General features: G+C 38.9%; 2 protein-coding genes across 10 annotated transcripts in view; one reads left to right on the top strand and one right to left on the bottom strand.

Moving 5' to 3' along the window:
• The window catches only part of LOC135698735 (uncharacterized), a 97,544-nt gene extending 84,183 nt beyond the window's left edge, over positions 1-13,361 (top strand). For 7 of the 9 annotated variants that reach the window (XM_065218826.1, XM_065218828.1, XM_065218832.1 and 4 more), the window contains 7 exons: positions 15-294; positions 353-458; positions 10,599-11,405; positions 11,463-11,651; positions 12,273-12,287; positions 12,593-12,843; positions 12,904-13,361. In XM_065218826.1, the coding sequence (XP_065074898.1) occupies positions 15-294; positions 353-458; positions 10,599-11,405; positions 11,463-11,651; positions 12,273-12,287; positions 12,593-12,843; positions 12,904-13,036 (1,781 nt within the window). In that variant the 3' untranslated portion in view covers positions 13,037-13,361. Of the gene's footprint in view, positions 1-14; positions 295-352; positions 1,440-10,598; positions 11,406-11,462; positions 11,652-12,272; positions 12,288-12,592; positions 12,844-12,903 lie in introns of those variants that run through there. The other 2 variants (XM_065218830.1, XR_010517499.1) reach the window with 2 other exon arrangements.
• A 2,618-nt stretch (positions 13,362-15,979) lies between these two features.
• LOC135698705 (queuosine 5'-phosphate N-glycosylase/hydrolase-like) lies at positions 15,980-17,095 on the bottom strand. The gene is made up of 2 exons (XM_065218784.1): positions 16,984-17,095; positions 15,980-16,925 (listed from the first exon to the last, which is right to left on the bottom strand). Exons 1-2 carry the CDS (start codon positions 17,080-17,082, stop codon positions 16,011-16,013), a joined length of 1,014 nt encoding a protein of 337 aa, XP_065074856.1. The 5' UTR covers positions 17,083-17,095; the 3' UTR covers positions 15,980-16,010.
• Between the last annotated feature and the right edge of the window lie 2,502 nt (positions 17,096-19,597).

Here is a 19,597-nt window from a genome sequence, read left to right on the forward strand (position 1 = left end):
GATCACACCATTAGGATCCATTGCCGAGCGTGAGCACTTGAAATGGCGGAACGCTTCACCTATCGCCAACAATCCGTATTCTCCAGATGTGTTACAGAAACGGCTGGAAGAGTCGAACAGAAAATCAAGTATGTTTGACTTTGATCGGTTGGCAGATAGAGCGCTCACATCCCCGACCATGGAAGTGCCTGATGAACCTGAACTCGTCTTGGCTTCCAAGGATGATGATGATACTGCTGAGAAGGATCGTTCGTTGCAATCCGTGGTTGGAAGCAATCCAAATCGATATCAAAGGTAAGAAATATTGTGACAACCTTAGTACTCAGCTATGTCAATTGAATCTTTCACACAGATACGGTAGAGATTACTACATAAATGACGCCAAGCGTGCTTGTGGATCGCGAAAGGAGACACCGGATCTATCGGGTCAATTAACGCACAGTACCGACGACGAGAAAGTGAGTCAACAATCCTATTACCTAACAACCAATTCCTACATCATGGACAAGTTCTTAAACAACGATCATACTCCATCACAAAGTGGACCAACCTCTGTTTCAACATCGGTTTCCCCTCAACCACCACCGTCCCTCCGATCTACACGTAGTATTCCTAGACAGAACCGAGCCTCTCCACGTCCGGCTTCAGTAGATCTAGGTTACTTTACGAAAGCCTCATCCAACGCGGATAGTGAGGTTGATATCCCTGCAAGTGTCATATCTCAATTTGAACAGGAAATGCTTCACAGCAATTTCAAGCGAGACAGTTTCCGTGCTAGAAACTCTTCTACGCGACAGTTTGTCTTGAACCCCATTTTTGATGAATCGTCCAATCCTGTATGTCTAAATGAACAACCGATCGAGCCACAAGAAAAAATCCGCACTCTTCCCCGCAGTTCTTCCACAAAGCAGTATGATCGATTCTTTAGCATTCCTGTGCAGGTCAGTCCCGTAGTGGAAACCGTATTTACCGATCTGGGAACGCTGCGCCGAGGTGCCAGTGTTCGCAGTCGAACGGAAGAACATTCACGTCCGTTCGTGAATAGAAGTAGTAGTTGTAGATCCAATATCAGTAAATGATAACGGTGGTGGTTTAGCGCTGAAACTATATTTGAAAGTTTAGGGAACTGTGCCAAAACAAGTCTTTATTAGGAATACAGGTTTTTAAACAGTATACATTATAAGTAGATATCCATTTATTCCCATTACCTACCATAGTGCAATCATAAGTTATGCATGTAAATATGTCCAACATATAAAATAATACTGCTTTAGACCAGTGTTTAGTGATTATTAGAAGATCAATTGGTGAAGAATAAAAGCAAATTTTACAGTTATCGTTACGAACCAAACAGTTTTTCTACGTACACACAAACAGAACAGAACACAACACAACCAAAGAAACACTGTCAGTGATCATTTTCAGACCTGATCCAACCGGTAAGTCCACCCGCTCAATGTTATTAGCTTCGTGAAAATGTTCTAGCGTAAGTCCCATGTACCCAAACCATGTTTAATTTCGTTCAAGTCCGTAGTCTAGAGGTGACGGTATAGATATCATTTACACAAAAATAAACAGACACCGGTAAATGTATATTCACACGGTTCTACAGTCATACACCGTCCTAAATATGCATAACTAATAATCTTAGAAAAGCGACAGAAATCATATTACACTGGGATCATGTAAAAATTTGCTTTCTAGTTCTTCTCCAAGCGAACGTCTTCTAATAATACTAACCATTGTTGTAATCGAAGATTTAACCAAATCATAGGAGAAGAAGAATCCCATCAGAGTTTCATCTACAGCTCTTAATATCTCCCCGAATTTCGCGCACAATTGTTTCTGTGATGTACATACTGATTCAATATTTTAGAACTCCGCTTCTCAGTACTAAAGTTTAAAATTTATATTACAAACCTTCGGATCATGTTACCAATATGCTCTGAACGTAACTCAAGTGGCACGCTTCCGTCACAATAAGTTGCAGCAACTGGGATGTAACCTGCACTATCTTGTGAAAAGGGCTGGAGCACATCATAAAAAATTTATAAAATTATAAAAATCAGATTGTTTTGACCAAATAGTGGATTTTTTACCATGTATTTTTTATGCGATAGCCATCTATTTGCCTATAACTTTAGCTCAGACGTTATTCCGATTTGAAGTTATGTTTTCATGCAGTGATTTATTCACAAAATATCGAATTCGCCATCATCTTATCGATTCGTAAGTTGGCGTGGAAATGCTCTAAATTCAATTATCAACTGTCCTCTTTTTAAATATGCGTTCAGTACATATGTTATGATTAATTCAAACCTTTCTTAATATCAATTTCCATAAATGTAATTTCAAGTAAAATATACCGATAATGTATTCAAACACGGGAAAAAATCTGATGCCATTTTCATGAATAAAAAATCATGGAATCAAAAGACATGCCATTCATGATTTCATAATGCAGCGGAATCATGACCACTTCAAGCATTACCTGGAAAACCATGTTTACCGCACTACATAGGTATCTCTTATACGCGTTTTGCCTTCCTGATAGTCTAGTGATCAACGTATGGGTTTAATGATCGTAAGGTTCTTGGTTCGAATCCAGCCTGTTGCTTTATTTTATTTTATTTTTTTTACATATGATGGTTAAAATCTAGAAGATAAATTCATGAATTTAGTTCATGGTTTTAACTCGGTAATCTTGAGTGCGTTACGCAAACATAGCTCATGATATCATGAATATTATTCATGGTGTATTTTCATAACAGGAAAATACGCTTTGTTCATGAAATCATGAGTTATTTTTCTCATTTCGGAGATCGGATTTTTTCCCGTGTACCAAGATAGCCATGCTACAATATGAACGTAATATAATCATATAGGTAACTAGAAGGTCCCGAAGAAACGTGTTCAACTTTTTGGCTCAGCTCTGGTATTATCTTCAATCCCAAGCTATTCGATGGACCCCTCGAAACATATGAAAATCCACGAACCCCTCATTTTATCTGTCAAATTTCCATAGCAAATCAAAACAAACATAGTGTAGTACTGGAATTTTAGCTAGAATGGGATACGTTAATCGATTTGCTTGGGACCAATAGGCTAGTCAAGTAGTAAGGCAATTTAAAATCGTTTGGTATAATGATTCTATATGATATTGCATTATATATAGGCTGTAATGATATCAAACAAGGGAAAATGGCTCAAATATTTATCGTAATTAAAAATTGAACTAAACCGTCCCACTTCTAAACATATATGTTTTTTTTTAATGCTTTATTAAAGAGATTTTTAGCCTTAGGCTAGTTCATCTCTAACTTCTAAACATAAGCTTGGATCCAATTTTGATGACATTTAGGCAGACGTTAGGGACATTAACCTATATTATATTATATTCATGGCAAATTTGTCGTATGGGTATTCAAGTTAGCTTACAGTTAACAGCTGTGAAAGTATTTGAAGAATTACTGATGAAAGCAGGCATAAAGTGCCAGTCGAGCCAAGGAGAACTTTACTAGGAATATAATAAAACCTGTGCACGGTTAGAATTGCACATACAAATATAGCTGTAACTTTTGAACTGCTTTACCAAAGCCAAACATTTTCAGAGAAGATTATTAAGAGACTACAAATCATGTAAAAAATTTATTAATTAAAAAACGATCTTTAGCTCAGGTTTTAATCAAAATAACAAAAAGTTGAATGAAAAATGTTACGGATGAAGTGCATATTGATCATCAATTTAGCACACAGGCCTTTCAATGGAGGCATCGTGGAGGGATAGCCTTTTAAATTTACGGAATGTTATGGTGTTTCACTAAAAAAAACCCCAAAGGTTAATTTTACCTCCAGTTTCCTTACAGTTGTGAAACTTTTTTTTATGATTTAACAGCTTTTTTTTTCATTTAATGTTTAATTTGTTTACAGATTTTGGAATCTGTGATAGTGTGATAGAAATTCCTGTTTTTGTTTGAATTGAAGTTGATTTTTTATGTAAAAATCATTCTGAATTGTGAAGTATAATTTCAGTCCAATATTTATTTTGAAATAGAAAATTTACCAAACTCTATGGGTCGTGCCTTCTCGCGACAATTAGTTTATACCTGAATTGACTGTTGCTTTGTGTGCTTTACTACCGCTTGCTACCGTACGTTCAGATCTGAATTCGAAGTGTATTGGCAACAACGCACGCACGAACGAATGAAAGCTGTATTAGAACAGTCGCATCTATACCCGCTTTGCTAAAATCACCATACGTGGTGAACCGAATTGGCTGTATTTATACATTTCTTTATGACCATGTTTTCAATGTTTCTGTCACCATGACAGCCTTCACAAACCGACGACATCCCTCAGCTTACCCCATGATCCCGAACAGACATGTCGGCCCGATGTTGGATCAATGCAAGGTCAATTTATGATCGACGTAGGCCAAATATCGTGCCGATGTCTTGTCAATTCTGTGTTTATGTCGGGTCAATGTTGGGCCAACATCGGGTTGGGGTTTGGTAGAAGTCAGGTTGGTGTCGAGTAGGCTTATTTTTTTCGCCGGGATGTCGGAATGTCTGATCTGCTCAATTTTAAAAAAATATCGGATGCAAATTTTGCAATGGGCAGCACGAACGTGATAGCAACCGAACGAGCTTCGGCGTCACACTGATAGTGTAGTAACGGTCTCACGACATACGAATAAAAAATCAAAGACAGCTGCAACGAATCGGCAGTTTGACGGACTGCTTGTTGTATGTACGAGGAACGTTACGAATGACGATCCGAGGCTGGCATACACTGAGGCAGATAGACTACAGAATTTCATAAGGCTCGACTTATTAACGACACATATGAATTTCATAAGCACGACTTATGAAAGATTTTCGTCTAACCTAAAGTAGCTCCTATAGAGCTTTTTGACGTTTAATCGGCGCACACTACTGTACCATTTAAAGCGAACGAGTGCGAGCAAGAGGGAAACAGATTAGTGGGGAAACAACCGTCCATTCATCCATGGGTGCTAGATAGACAAAGATGATTAAACGTCAAAAAGGTCTATACGCCTTTAGCCTTTTCATTTACTCAAGCGTTGACAGACGAGTGATCTAGACACAGGACCCATAATCTCAACGTCCATGATTCGGTTCCAGTCTGCTCCGTTTGATTATTTTTCATAAGGCAAATCTATGAAATTCATATCAATTTATTGGGGCCTCCCTTAGCTCAGTCGGTAAAGGCGCAGCTACAAAGCAAGACCATGCTGGAGGTGGCTGGGTTCGATTCCCGGTCCGGTCTAGGAATTTTTTGAGTTGGAAAATTTCTCGACTTCCCTGGGCATAGAAGCATGATTGGACTTGCCACACAATTAAATATACCAATGCAAAAATGGTACAGGCATCGAAAGCTCTCAATTAATAACTGTGGAAGTGCATCTAGAACACTAAGTTGAGAGCACGCAATAAGCTAATATATAACGGAGGCGAACCAGCCTAAGGCTGAAAGCCTCCTAAATAAAGCTAAATTAATTAATTAATAAGCTAATATGCGATAAGCAATAAGCTTGAAATGCGAAGAAGAAGAAGAAGAAGAAGAAGATATCAATTTCTTGTGGCTAAAATTCATAAGTGGTTCTTATGGAATTCGCTGTTTTCTAATTAAAGGCTTTTCAGAATGTTTTAAAGAGCATCCTGTTACCTATACCTGTTAGCCGAACGCTATCGGGCTGAATGGGCCATTTTACTGAATTTTAGATAAAATTAAGAAATTGTTTTAAAAATTTTGAACTTGATGCGACGCAAGACATTTTTTTTTAAAGTATTTGGAAAAATACAGTCCCAGGAATATTGTGTTCGCTTGGAAACATGTTCAGGGTTCTAACAATTTAAAGAATTTTTATAGAATTTTGAAAATTTAACGGAATTCTGACAAGAATCCCAAACTAATTCTAGGATTAAGTCCTGACGAATTCTTAGAAGAATTAGAAGGGAATTGTGAGGAGAACTTCAAGGAGAATTCCTAGTTGATTCTGAAGAGAATTGTATGCGGATTGTGAGGAGAATTTTAAAAGAAATATAAACAGAACTTAAAGAGTTTTCTGATAATAATTCCAAATGAATACTCAGGAAGATTCACAAGAAAACTTTAAGCAAGATCCGAGAAAAATGCCGAAGGAATCGTGTTTTGAGGTAAATAAAGAAAAATGCTGAAGAAATTAAATTTCATTCTTAAGAAAGCTTCGTGAAAATTCAGTATAGAATTCCAAGGTATTCTGAGGAGAATTTCAAAGGATTTCTGAGGAGAGTTTTGCGGAAGGTCAAATAATTTCAAAGGTTTAAATAATTCCAAAGGTTTTTGAGCTGAAGAAACATATGTTTGCTTCATTCAGCTCAAGCTGTTTCTATTTTTGTTAAAATATGTTAAGGTTTATGGATTTTTCCCGGTTCTCCCGTCAAATTCCCGGTTTTTTCCCAGTTTTCACGGTTTTTCCGGGTCGCTGGCCACCCTGTTTCTAGTGTGAACAAAATATTAGTACTTTTTTTTTTAAAGCGTTTATTTTTCCAGGCTCATTTGCCGTAGCTTTGCGGAGCCAATATTCATTGTTTGGATGACAAAATTTCTTAAAACTAACGTTAGTAAAGCGGGGGCCGATTACTCGCGGCTATCTCGAGGTTAGGGGTAACAAATTGTAACAAATGGATGGCAGGGTAGGGATTGAGAACACAAGGTTTGGAGAGCAATGTGCTTTTTATCTCGAACTAAGCGACCAACTGACGAAAAAGTCAAACATGGGGTACACCGATGGGCAGCTAACAACTTGGAGGAACACAAGATGACACTAACTACTAAATCCTCAGATCGATCCGTTTTAAAAACACATAAATTAAATTAAAATATTCGAGATCTTGGCTCGCCAAGATGTCTCTAACGGGCCGCATAGGTTGTTTTCCTCGGGCCCTGAGGGATGCGGATAACTCGGATCTAGCAACACAATGTAGAGTGCATGACCAAAACACGTGGTCGATATCGTGATAGCCACTACCACAAGCGCACAAATTGCTGCCTGCGAGCCTGATTCGGAAGAAATGCGAGTCTAACGAGTAGTGATTGGACATGAGCCTTGATATGACACGTATAAAGTCACGGCTCATGTCCAATCCTTTGAACCATGGCTTGTTCGACACCTGTGGGAGAATAGAATGTAACCATCTTCCCAGATCACTCTCATTCCATTTTTGTTGCCAGTTGGTGAGGACGTGCTGACGAGTAATTGAGAAAAATTCCGCAAAGGCGATTTGTCGATCAAAAATATCGCCTTCCATAGCGCCCACCTTAGCTAGCTAGTCCGCTTTCTCATTGCCCGGAATTGAGCAATGAGATGGGACCCAAACTAAGGTGATAGTATAGGAGCAGTTAGATAAAGTACTCAATTTAGCTCGGATTTCGGTCAGGAAATACGAGGAGTGCTTCATCGGCCTCATTGATCGAATAGCCTCCAACGAGCTAAGGCTATCAGTAAAAATAAAATAGTGATCAGATGGTAGTGAGGCAATTTGCTCTACTGCGTAGAATATGGCTGCTAGTTCCGCAACGTATACGGAACAGGGTTTTTGCAGTTGATATGAGGCGCTATGAAATTCGTTGAATACTCCAAATCCAGTGGAAGCGTTTATAGTTGACCCATCTGTGAAAAAACTCTTATTGTTACTAACATGGTGGTACTTGTTTGCAAAAATTAAGGGAACAACCATCGACCGATGGTGATCTGGTATTCCACGGATTTCTTGCAACATGGTCAGATCAAAATTTACAGAGGAACTATAAAAGTCTTGGAGGCAAACACGAGAGGAATTGAATGAAGAAGGGCCAATCTCCAGCGTCATGTACTCGTAATAGAGACTCATGAATCTTGTTTGAGGATTTCTGTCGAGCAGCTTCTCAAAGTTTTCTATTACCAATGGGTTCATTACTTCACAACGGATAAGAAACCGGTAGGACAGTTCCGCGAAACGATCTGTCAGTGGGAGAACACCCGCGAGTACTTCGAGGCTCATCGTATGCGTCGAGTGCATACAGCCAAGCGCGATTCGGAGGCAACGGTATTGAACTCGTTGCAGCTTCAAGATATGTGTTTTCGCCGCGGATTGAAAGCAGAAGCTACCGTACTCTAGAACCGACAAGATGGTTGTTCGATACAACCTGACCAGATCTTCCGGGTGTGCTCCCCACCAAGTTCCGGTAATTGTACGAAGAAAATTGATTCTTTGTTGGCATTTTTGTTTCACATACGCAATATGTTTTCCCCACGTGCTTTTGGAATCGAACCAGACACCTAAATACTTGAAAGATATACTTTGAGTGATTGTTCTACCCTTTAGTTGAAGCTGTAACTGTGCAGGATGATGCTTCCTAGAAAAAACAACCAACTCAGTTTTCTCCGGAGAGAATTCGATACCCAGCTTCATAGCCCAAGTAGACAAATTGTCTAAGGAATCTTGCAATGGTCCTTGCAGGTCCGGTGCACTTGGCCCTATAACGGACACAACGCCGTCATCTGCAAGCTGCATTAGCGAGCAATTTTCATCAAGACAACCATCAATGTCTTTTACATAAAAATTATAAAGAAGGGGGCTTAAACATGAGCCCTGGGGAAGACCCATGTAACTAATTCGTGAAGTTGTCGAGTTTCCATGAGAGAAGCTCATATATTTCTCAGACAACAAGTTGCTCAAATAGTTGTTCACAGTTGGTGAAAGCCCACTATCGTGGAGTTTATCCGAAAGGACATCGATACAAACAGAATCAAAAGTCCCCTTAATGTCCAAGAAAACTGAACCCATTTGCTGTTTTTGCGCATAGGCCAGTTGAGTTTCAGTTGAAAGTAACGCAAGACAGTCGCTCGTTCCTTTGCCTCTCCGAAATCCAAATTGCGTATCTGAAAGTAAACCATTCGACTCGACCCATTTGTCTAGACGAAAAAGAATCATTTTCTCCAACAATTTCCGTATACAGGACAGCATCGCGATGGGACGGTACGAGTTATAATCCGACGCGGGTTTTCGAATGGCGATAACTCTTACTTGACTCCAATCATCCGGAACAATGTTGTGCTCCAGAAATTGATTGAATAAGTTCAACAAGCGTCTCTTCGTGACGTCTGGGAGATTTTTGAGCAAGTTGAACATGATTCTATCCATTCCTGGAGCTGAGTTGTTACATGAAAGGAGAGCAAGTGAGAATTCCACCATCGAAAACGGGGAATCTATTTCGTTATTACCCGACGGACGATCACGAACGTTGGTTTGAACCGGTACCGAATCCGGGCAAACTTTCCGCGCGAAGCTGAAAATCCATCTGTCCGAGTACTCCTTGTCTTCATTAATCGGTGATGACGCGTTTCGCATTCTCCTGCCGACATTCCAGAGTGTTCTCATGGAAGTCTCTCGCGACAAACCATCGACGAACCGACGCCAGTAACCGCGTTTTTTGATTTAATTAAGTCCTTAAAGGTTTTCTCGAGGTCGGTGTACAAAATATTAGTACTTGGCACGGATTAAGTCTACAAGTAGTAGAGTAGTAGATCAAATCTGCGTATCTGTCAAAAGATAAGCAATTATAACGGAATTAAAAGGAAATAAACCAACACACTCAAAGATCTTATAGATATAGGCATTCCGTTAAGAGATTCGATAAACTTAAAGATTTAAAATATGCTAATCATCGGATAGGGGCAACTCTCACCTTTCCGAAAGTGGTATTGGTTTGGGTGGGCGTAATTTGGTTCGTGTGTTAAGGGCCTTAGAAAGTTTGTTTACAAATGCTTTTGTTCCGTTATCGAATGTTGCGTCTGATGTGATATTTTGAGCTTTGGTTCAAAAGTTATAAATTTTTGAAACAAAAAAAATCGAAAAAAATCGCTCGGAAATGGTTACAATAAAAAATACGGGTCTGATATTTTACGATAAGGAACAAAAATACCAATTTTTACGAAATCCTGAGAACCATTGTATCGTTTTGCTATGGAATGGCTGTATATATATACAAAAAATAAAGAAAAACAAATGCTTCCCAAAGAAACAACTAGGTTTAAATGGATGTAATGTCGGCCTAAATGCCCCTAATTTGGGCCCATACATAAATTCAGCAATGGACTAAATTTTCAATAGCGACCAAAAATATCCATGAGTGCTGTCTCAATGACGCGTTCATCTAGATAAAACTGATAAATAGCAGATTTTTAGCGATGGGACCAATCTTAGTCCATAGGCCAACATTAGAGCCATTTCCCCTACATACACAATAGGAGACGAACCAGCTGAAAATCTCGATAATAAAGTAAACTAAACTAAACATGTTATTGAACAACTTGCAGAACACACTTAATGTATTGCTAAACTTTGGAAATGAGAATATAAAAAATTAAACATCTAACGTTTTCGAAGTCAAATCACCTTACCAAAATTAGTTTATCACTTGTTCACATGAAGTATAGATATCCTGTGGCTAATTATCCCATAATAACAAATTTCACTAACAATTCCTCTAGCTCTTTCAGTTCATATTCATTCCTATTCTGACCTATGTACACTTTCCACATTCAACTCCAGTCTCTACTGCTGTCACAGAAACAGGATCAACCAACTAGCCCTACCCACAGTAACGGGAATGACCTGCGTCCAGCTGGTGCATTCCCATTCGTAAAGTCCAACAGCTGTGGCAACGTGATCAACAACAATCAATCGGAGGACATCTTCTCTGCGGCTCGACCCATTGCAGTTGCTCCAGGTGATCCCATCCTGAAGAAAGGCACCAAAGTGGAATGTCTCAGTACACAGGATCGGGAGGTCTACCTCGTTCCAACAGACGAACCCATCACTCCCTGTTCGTTGGGATCCTCTTCGGAACTAAGCATGACGTCACGACCTGATGATAGTCTAACGTACAGTGAAGACTCGGACGTGACTCGGATCTATGAGATCGGAACAGGTGAAAGCAAAGTTATTCATGGAGATGCTATCGGTAGTGAAAAGGACACAAGTCGGACACCTCCCTCGACTCCAACTAATGACGAATCTGGTGTAGTGAATTGCATAGACGAAGAGCAAACAATGAACAAATTGAACAGTCTGATGCAGCAAGAGACTGAACTAATTTCAGAAGAAATTATCGGGATTATTCCTCAAGTCAGAATGCCCACACCGGTTGAACCGGACCCGATAGTTGAACCTCCTTCCAGTCCCACTATAGACCGTAGTCATCTACTGAAACCTCATCTCGTCAAGATGAAACCTCTATCGCCGGAAACGATAAAATTTTTCTCGCCTAAAAAGCCTTTCGCAGCCAAAGGGGGCAATCTTTCTGCGTCATCCTCGCTTTCCCAGTCGTCGACGGAAATTCGAGATCTACCTCATCATGTAAGTTAGTCAAGTGTTTGAAGTCGCAGATAGTAAGTTATAATGTAATACTTTCAGCCTACCAGCCATTACCATTCGTCCTTGCACATCGATTATCCACCCAATAGGGCCGCACCCATCCATCATGATTTCATCATCGAGAAGGAAGTGATGGAAGTGCTTCCCTCGGTTAAGGAGCTCGCCAAGTGCTATAGCAGCAGTCAGCAGGATGTCAATGCAGTGCCGAAGCCGCTTCATAAACCAAAGGTAAGGGTCGATGCGTTTTAAAAACAGTTCAATTCTTTGAGTGAAGTGTTTGGATGGATTGAGTTTGGTAAATTGGACAAGTTTCACCATTTTTGGAGCACAAAACTATCATTGAAAACTATCAATGATAAGCTATTATTCCAAACATTTTAAATCAACCAACTAAAGTTATTTTACATAGGATGACGAACGGCTTTGGCCCCCTCGAAACTCTATTCCAAGCATGAATTAAACAATAGCTTACAATGCTCATTTGTTGCAGCATAATATTCCACATCATAGTCTTTTTGATATAGTTTTCTGATTAATTTTCTCTAGAAAGACCCCGTGCTTGGGTCTTGGAGGGGCTGAAACCGTTCTCCACCCTATCTAAATTTCAAAAAAAAAAATTGAGTGGCGTGTGCGTATGTTTAGGAACGATTACAAAATGACGTCTCTTCTTGAAGGGGAAGGGGGTCCCAGAATTTGAGAGAACCGGAGTGGGGTCATTTTTTAATCGCACCTTGATGCTTCTGTTCTTCACGGGATTATGATTTTGATATAATTTCTTTTGTTCCACGCGACAAATGCCATTCGAACCATTGCAAAAATCGTCAAAATATTAACCACATTGAAATATAGGTCAAGCTCCGCAAGGTAATTCATTTGCTTATCGATTCAAAGTGTAGAATAGTTCATTTGTGCAAATTACCAGTCGATTGTTGTATGCCCTCCATTACCACACAAATGTAACTAACAAAGCAAATGATTTTCACAACATACATGCCTTAATGCTGCACCATGTTCACAAAACTCTAAACTGATACAAAGTCTCACGATTGTTACTAAACGCTTGACAGCTTTTAGCATAACTTTTGTCATCACTGTTTATCCATCATCTGCAGCGCATTTTTAGTCAGAAAATTGAATTAATTTTCCCTGACCTTGATACCACTGTATAGGACTTCATTCGACAATCGTCGGACATGCTGCACGAGGAGGAAAACCAGGACACTCGCACCGGAATGCCGCACGTCCAGAACAAGAACCGTCGAATATATTGCAGTACCGGTAGTATCAGTGCCGCGGAGGAGATACGTGAAATCCGCCGAATGAAAGTGGAAGCATATAACCCACCGACGTTTGTTCCGATGGCCCCGGGACACAGCATAACGGCCCGCAGTCTGTCCAAGCAGATTCGAGATGAGTTGAAGTATGTTGACAAATTAATAAAAAATGATAATCTCGTTCTCAACTGCAATTCAAATTCTAGAACCAATGCGACGGATGATCACAAGGTGCAAGGTGGTGGCCATGCGTCACCCGAGCGACCCAGCAGTCCCGTGTTTGCTCCGGGTCATCTGCGAAGTAGTATACAGTTCTTTGAAAATTTGAAGGAAAAATAGTCGGGGAGAAGGATCAAAGTCAATCAGAAAAAGTAATCAGTGCCATTGTTCTTAAAATCTGTAATATGATACCAAAATGTCTAAAGTAGAAACTATTTCTCGAGGAGGAAGCGAGTCGCTTTTTTGCCGTTCGTTGTGTTGAAATTATTGATTTATGTGCAGTGGTTTATTTATTAATACATTCTTAAACGCATTTACTCCTTTGGAAGCAGGAAGTATTTTGAACCGCATTACAAAAAGGTGGAAAGTTGTGCTATTGCTTTTGACAAGGGCAGTCAAGTTCAGAACTATCGAGTCAAGGAAATATAGTCGTTTGCAAAATTAATAGGTATTGAGAGTAAATTTAATATGTGATGTCCGAAAATCCACTAAATTACAATTTTTGCATATCGATACAAATGTATAATTACTGCAGATAACTAATGCAATGTAACATGTTTTAACAATTTTGATAAAAAAATAATATCAAAAAAAATGTTTTAGCTCCCTAGTTTGAACATAGAAATAAATTACAGACAACTTGCATGCCTACAAAACCCTAGGAAACACATTTTCGCGAGTTTGACACGAATTGAAATTGATGTCCACAATTCAATCGTTTTTACCACTATGAAAACCCTGAGTTCGACCATTTTTTATTTTATTTAGAGACGAGATAGCACCAAAAAATCGACATGAAACTTATACTTAACTCTTGATCGAGAATCTATAGCGGCTGATTCAAATGTGTAAAAACCATAGAAATGTTTTATCTAGATAAAAATAATTTGTCCGAAAAAGATTAGACACGAACCAACTAATAAATTTTACTTTTATTCATCGTCATTTTATTATCTTTTGAAAGGGGCGTACTTCTTAATGAAAATCGGTTAAATTAACAAAAGGGTCTTGAACATACCATTTACGAGAAATCAATTTATATAAAATTACTGGTGGTACTTGGCACTGATGAAGTCTGCAAGTAGTAGACGAAATACGCGTATCTGTGAAAAGATAAGCAATTATAACGGAATTTAAAGGAAATAAACCAACCCACTCAAAGCTCTTCATAAAGGGATTCCGTTAAGAGGTTCGACAAATTTAAAGGAATAAAATTACTGTTGAAAACTAGTTGTTCTACAACTTTGTCCAACATTGTGCTAGTCTATCTCCACCGACAAACCGACATCAATGATCATACAAATTACAATGAAATTTCTGATAAAATCACAAAACTGACATCTGCCGCCGTGTTCGTGAAAAATGTTTATCCTAGCCACGAAATGTATAAGTTGGTTCGAGTCTAATCTATTCCGGGAAAATTATGTTTATCTTAATAAAAAATGTCTATGGTTTTGACAGATGGGATCGCTGCACATTTGAATCAGCCGTTATAGATTCTCGATCAAGAGTTAAGTTTAAGTTTCATGTCTATTTGTCGGTGCTATCTCGTCTCTAAATAAAATAAAAAATGGTCGGACTCAGGGTTTTTATAGTGGTAAAACGATTGAATTGTGGACATCAATTTCAATTCGTGTCGGTATGTCGGTGATAACGGTGATAACACATTGAATATTTCTCACTGTAATACATTACCGCCATCAGTTGGGTACACTTTGGTGGGCAGTACGCTGAATAGATGGCGGTAGTGTGTAAACGTCAAACGCAAGGGAATTGACTATAAGCGCCACAGGTGGCGGTACTACCAACAATCAATACGAAACTAACGATTTTAAATTGGCTCACTACTTGACTAGCCTATTGGTCCCAAGCAAACGATTAATGTATCCCATTCTAGTCGAAATTCTAGTACTACGCAATTTTTGTTTTGATTCGCTATGAAAGTTTGACAGATAAAATGAGGGGTTATTGGTTTTTCCTATGTTTCGAGGGGTGAATCGATTAGCTTGGGACCGAAGAGAGTACCAGAGCTGAGCCAAAAAGTTGAGCACGTTATTTCGGGACCTTCTAGTGTTAGAGTTACCTCTATGGTACTACCAATTACGGTACCGCAAGACGGGGTGACATTGCCAACGATGTCATATATACAGACTTCTGTACACGAAAAAAGTGGTCACCCTATTTTAATTGTATCCTAAAAATATCAAATGAAGTATTTCGTGAAGCTAAAATTAATGCTCAACTAGTTTGCAACTATTGTTATATCTAATGAGATTAGAAAAATCGTTATTATAATTAAAGTTACTAGTGTTCAAAAAGATAGTGTCCACCTTTATCGTGTACAGAAGTCAGTATATCTGGCATCGTTGGACATTGCGCCAAAATTGAAAAATGTTTATTGATGTAAATATCTTTAATGCAGAAAATTATGACTAGAATATGTTTCTTGAACTCCTGGAGTTCTGTGTAACCTGTTGTTTTATTAAAATTGTTCTATGAAGTTAAGTGTCATACCAAAAACACGATTTTTAAAATGTCCACAAACAAACATAAGCTTGAACACACTTTTTGTGGATATACGAGAGTTACACACAATCATTAGCCATAAATACGAATTACATTGTGATCATCGGTTAAATGTCACCCCCCAGGGTTTACATTAGTCTATTTGTTACCTAATTCAAGCTGAACATTGCATTAGGTCCTAAGTAACAGTAACAGACTCTCTTCGTCGACTTTTTTGTGTATCCCCACAGCCATCTTAAGACATTCCCAGGTATTTTCAGCACACATATCGATAAAAGAAGCTTTCATCTAGCATCTAAATCTAATACGACAAACACAACAAGAAACGGTTATATGCGCATGTTATTAACGAAAGAGAAAGTGGACGAAGAGAATCGATAAAAGTAAAAGTAAAAGTCCCAGAAGAGACGTCATAATGCAAAAGAAGAAGAACGTGTTTTGACGCAATTTTTAATAAATTTATTTTTTTCTTATTACAGTATTAGGTAGCTGTTCAAGAGTTGATTAAATGCTATTGAGGTAAGGCGATTCAAAGAAAAAAAAGAATGCCCAAAACTTATGCCCTCACCTAGTAGTACACACTAATCGACTTGTGGAACGGGATGTATTCCAACTCAGATGCGTGCTTGCGTCGGTAATCCCAAAGGAAATGATCCAACAGAACAGCATTCACATTTTTCGTCGAAATATCTGGATGATTCGCCTTCAGTTCCTCCGTCACAAGGTCCTTCAGCCGCTCGACAATGTAGATCGAGGCACCTCTTATTTCAACCTCCTCTGGACATCCATTTTCCATGATCTTATCCGATTTCAAAACATCCATCAGTTCGTCTGTATATTCTAGTGTCTTGAAATGCACCAGCACCTGAGGAACTCGGTAATCGGCAAACATGGTAATTTTTTCGATGTCATCAAAACGTCCCAGACCTTCGCCTCGGTAGCAGGCCCACAAATCGCCAACCAAAATCTGAGCCCTTTTGTAAAGCGATACTCGCTTGCCATTGAATGTTGCCTCATCTCGGAAACATGGAAACTCATCCGTAACCAATTTCAGCAATGCTACGGCCGAATTGTTGCAAGCTTTAACACAGTTTTCAAAATTTCCTTCGTATTTCTCCAGCAGTACTTGCCCAACTTCGTGGAGACATTGAACGCGTTCCGGCAAGAGTGGAGCTTTGGTTTGTCCATCATCCGAGCGGAGAATTTTCTCCAACTGTCCTAGGGTGATTTTGGAATAGTACGAAGGGTTTGTAATGTCAATTCCCTCTTTCAAAGCACGATTGATTGCAGCACAAAGGGAAAAGTAACCGGTCTGCTCATTCACCTTCCACTTGGTTGCATCGCCCGGGGTCCAGAAGCAAAAGTTGAGCGTATCGATCAGGAAGATCCAGTTGGGTGCATGAGGATCGGTCGGCTTTGGATGGTGTTCATGTTGAGAGAAGTTATCGACATCAATCACCTTGGATTGAATCCCTGCTATCACCTGTACGGAGCACAAAGAATAATCTCTAACTGATAACGCTTTTATGTAAGGTACTAACCTCTTTGACGAAGCTCTTGATCCCATCTTCATTGACTTTCAAGAATTTAGCATTCTTTACAATGAACTCACCGGATTCGGCTGGTGTAAGGGTGGCCATATTCGAAAAATTTAAAAATTGACAATTTTGAATATAAACGAATCACGGTGCGGAACATCAACCGTTCTTTTTTTTCGAGTATCAAAACAACATGGACAATCGATACTTTTGACTGCTTTGCCTGTAGAGCCCGTCACTGAAAAACATATACGGTTCAAATAAATATCGAAACACATGATGGCGCGCAGGCGCATATTTTTCTTCGTCCTTGATTTGTTTCTCCGGTTTCTCCCCATCAGCTCTCAGTAAAAACGTCAATCTGAAGGATTTTCTTAATGTTGTGTGTCCTTATATCGAAATTTTCTTAATGCTTTAAAAATCTTAATAATAATGCTCAAATTATACTATCAAACTTGGTGCCTCCTTTCGGTAGCCTTCCTCGTGCCACGTGCAATCTGTGATGCTAATAAAGTGATATTCCAATTTCCAGAATACGATTATAAGGAGACGAGTAAAAATGTAAGTTAGCTGCTTTGCAAAGAATAAAAAAAAAACAATGAGTGTTCATTTATAATCGTTAGGAACTAGCATTCCGAGAGTACGAATCAGCCTGCGATCAGAGCACACGTTGTTCGATCTTCGAAGGGATTGAGAAAACACGGTGCGTTCGGGAATGTATGTCCCCTTCTTGCTATCAGGAGATTTACAAATTTGATGAGGTGAGGATGCGCCGTATTTGACATAGATTTGACTGAGATGCTTCATCGTTTCCGTATTTTAGCTTGAGGAGGGCGAAATAGACGTAAGACTCAATTCGTTTCGAGCATGCTTCATGCAGCGGTTGAGTAGGAATCGTGGATAGACGGTTTGAGGTTACACATAGTATGAACTAAAAATATCAGTATTTTAGACGATTAAATGCAAACGGTAGGTTGAACAATGCAATATTATTCGTAAACATGAAAGAAAAACCCTAATTAGCTAAACTTGTAATACTGTATGAAATATAGAGTATGTGGAACATGAAGCTTCATTGAGCTTTATTAGCTTGAGCTATTTTGACTGCAAAGTTAAAAGCCAAGATTGTCTCGAGATGCTAAAGCATGGTCTATTCGTAACTAATTCCGTATTGAAACAAAAACGCAATAAACCGGAATTAAATTCACAAAGGTACGTTTTTTTCATGGAAATTTGGTTTGCATGCTCTGTCAACTTAGATTTCTGCAGTATACTGTGTCCACTAAATGACAAAAAAGAGAAGCCGGTTATGAACCTCACTATTCTACCACCTAGTACGAGCGTTACTTTTCTGTGATAACGACAAAAAAGCGTCCAGTCACTTGATTCAACACTAAGTGACAGAAAATGATATTTTAGTGATGCTTATAATCGATCCTGTCATGTAATTATTCACTCAATGACGATCGACATTTTTCATAATTATTGAGGATTTTAAACTCATTTTTAATTAAAAAAAATATCCTGGAATTCAGAATCCTTAGAGAATTTTATTTTACCGGGAAAAACCTGAAATTCCTAGAGATTTTTAAAATTGCTTTATCAAGCAATTTTTTAAGAATAGAATATATTGATGATTGTATGACATATTCCCCGGAAAACCATTCCCCAGAACGGACCCAATAAAACCACTTCACAGAATACACCATTCGATAAAATGATAAAATGCTTTTTTTCTCGCATTTATGCCAAATGGGGTACTAACCTGGAAACAAGGTCAGAGTCGTACACGCTATTCCAAATCGACCCAGATTGATCAAAACTGAATATACCCAAAATTGGGTAAACTATGTTGAGAATAACAAGTTGACAAATGAACAACGTCGATCAAATTCATGTCGATGTTGTCGATTTGTCCTTGTCATTCCTAACACAGTTTACCCATTTTTTGGGTAGGTTCAGTTTTGACCGATCTGGGTGAATGGGCATTGGGTAGTTTTAAAATTGCGTGTAAGCCTTTTCAAATCTACTAAACTCATGGGTGTTCTGCATTATTGAGTCTAGCAAGATCCTATCCGAATCTTCGATGATATGAGAATACACAATTGGCCGTAATAAAATCACTGATTGTTTTCACAATCTCTCAACAACAAACATCTCTCATGTTAAAAATCAGTACGCTAAAATAATATTGAGGCCTACTCTGCGCTGTAGTCCCCTCATTCGCGGCGCAGAATAAGCCTTATTGGATGGAAGTCAAAAGCAGACCACATAAGGGAAATGGCTCTAATTTTGGCATATCAATTTTAAGAATGGGCCCATCGATAAAAATCTCCTGTTCTTACATTTTTGGATATAGGGGAAATGGATGTAATGTCGGCCTAAATGCCCCTAATTTGGACCCATACGTAAATTCAGCAACCGACTAAATTTTCAATAGCAAACAAAAATATCCATTAGTACCGTCCCAATGATGCGCTCATTGAGATAAAATTGATAAATAGCATATTTTTAGCGATGGGCCCAAGCTTAGCGGGTTATTCAGAGAGTCGAAGTGACTTTTGTCACTAGTGAAGTGAGAAAAGTCACCTCGTGGTGACATGACTCTCTGTGCAAA

The sequence above is a fragment of the Ochlerotatus camptorhynchus genome, unplaced genomic scaffold, assembly GCF_037179485.1.
Source record: "Ochlerotatus camptorhynchus isolate MF236.1 unplaced genomic scaffold, CSIRO-AGI_Acam_v1.1 ptg000094l, whole genome shotgun sequence".
Classification (NCBI taxonomy): Eukaryota; Metazoa; Arthropoda; class Insecta; order Diptera; family Culicidae; genus Ochlerotatus; species Ochlerotatus camptorhynchus.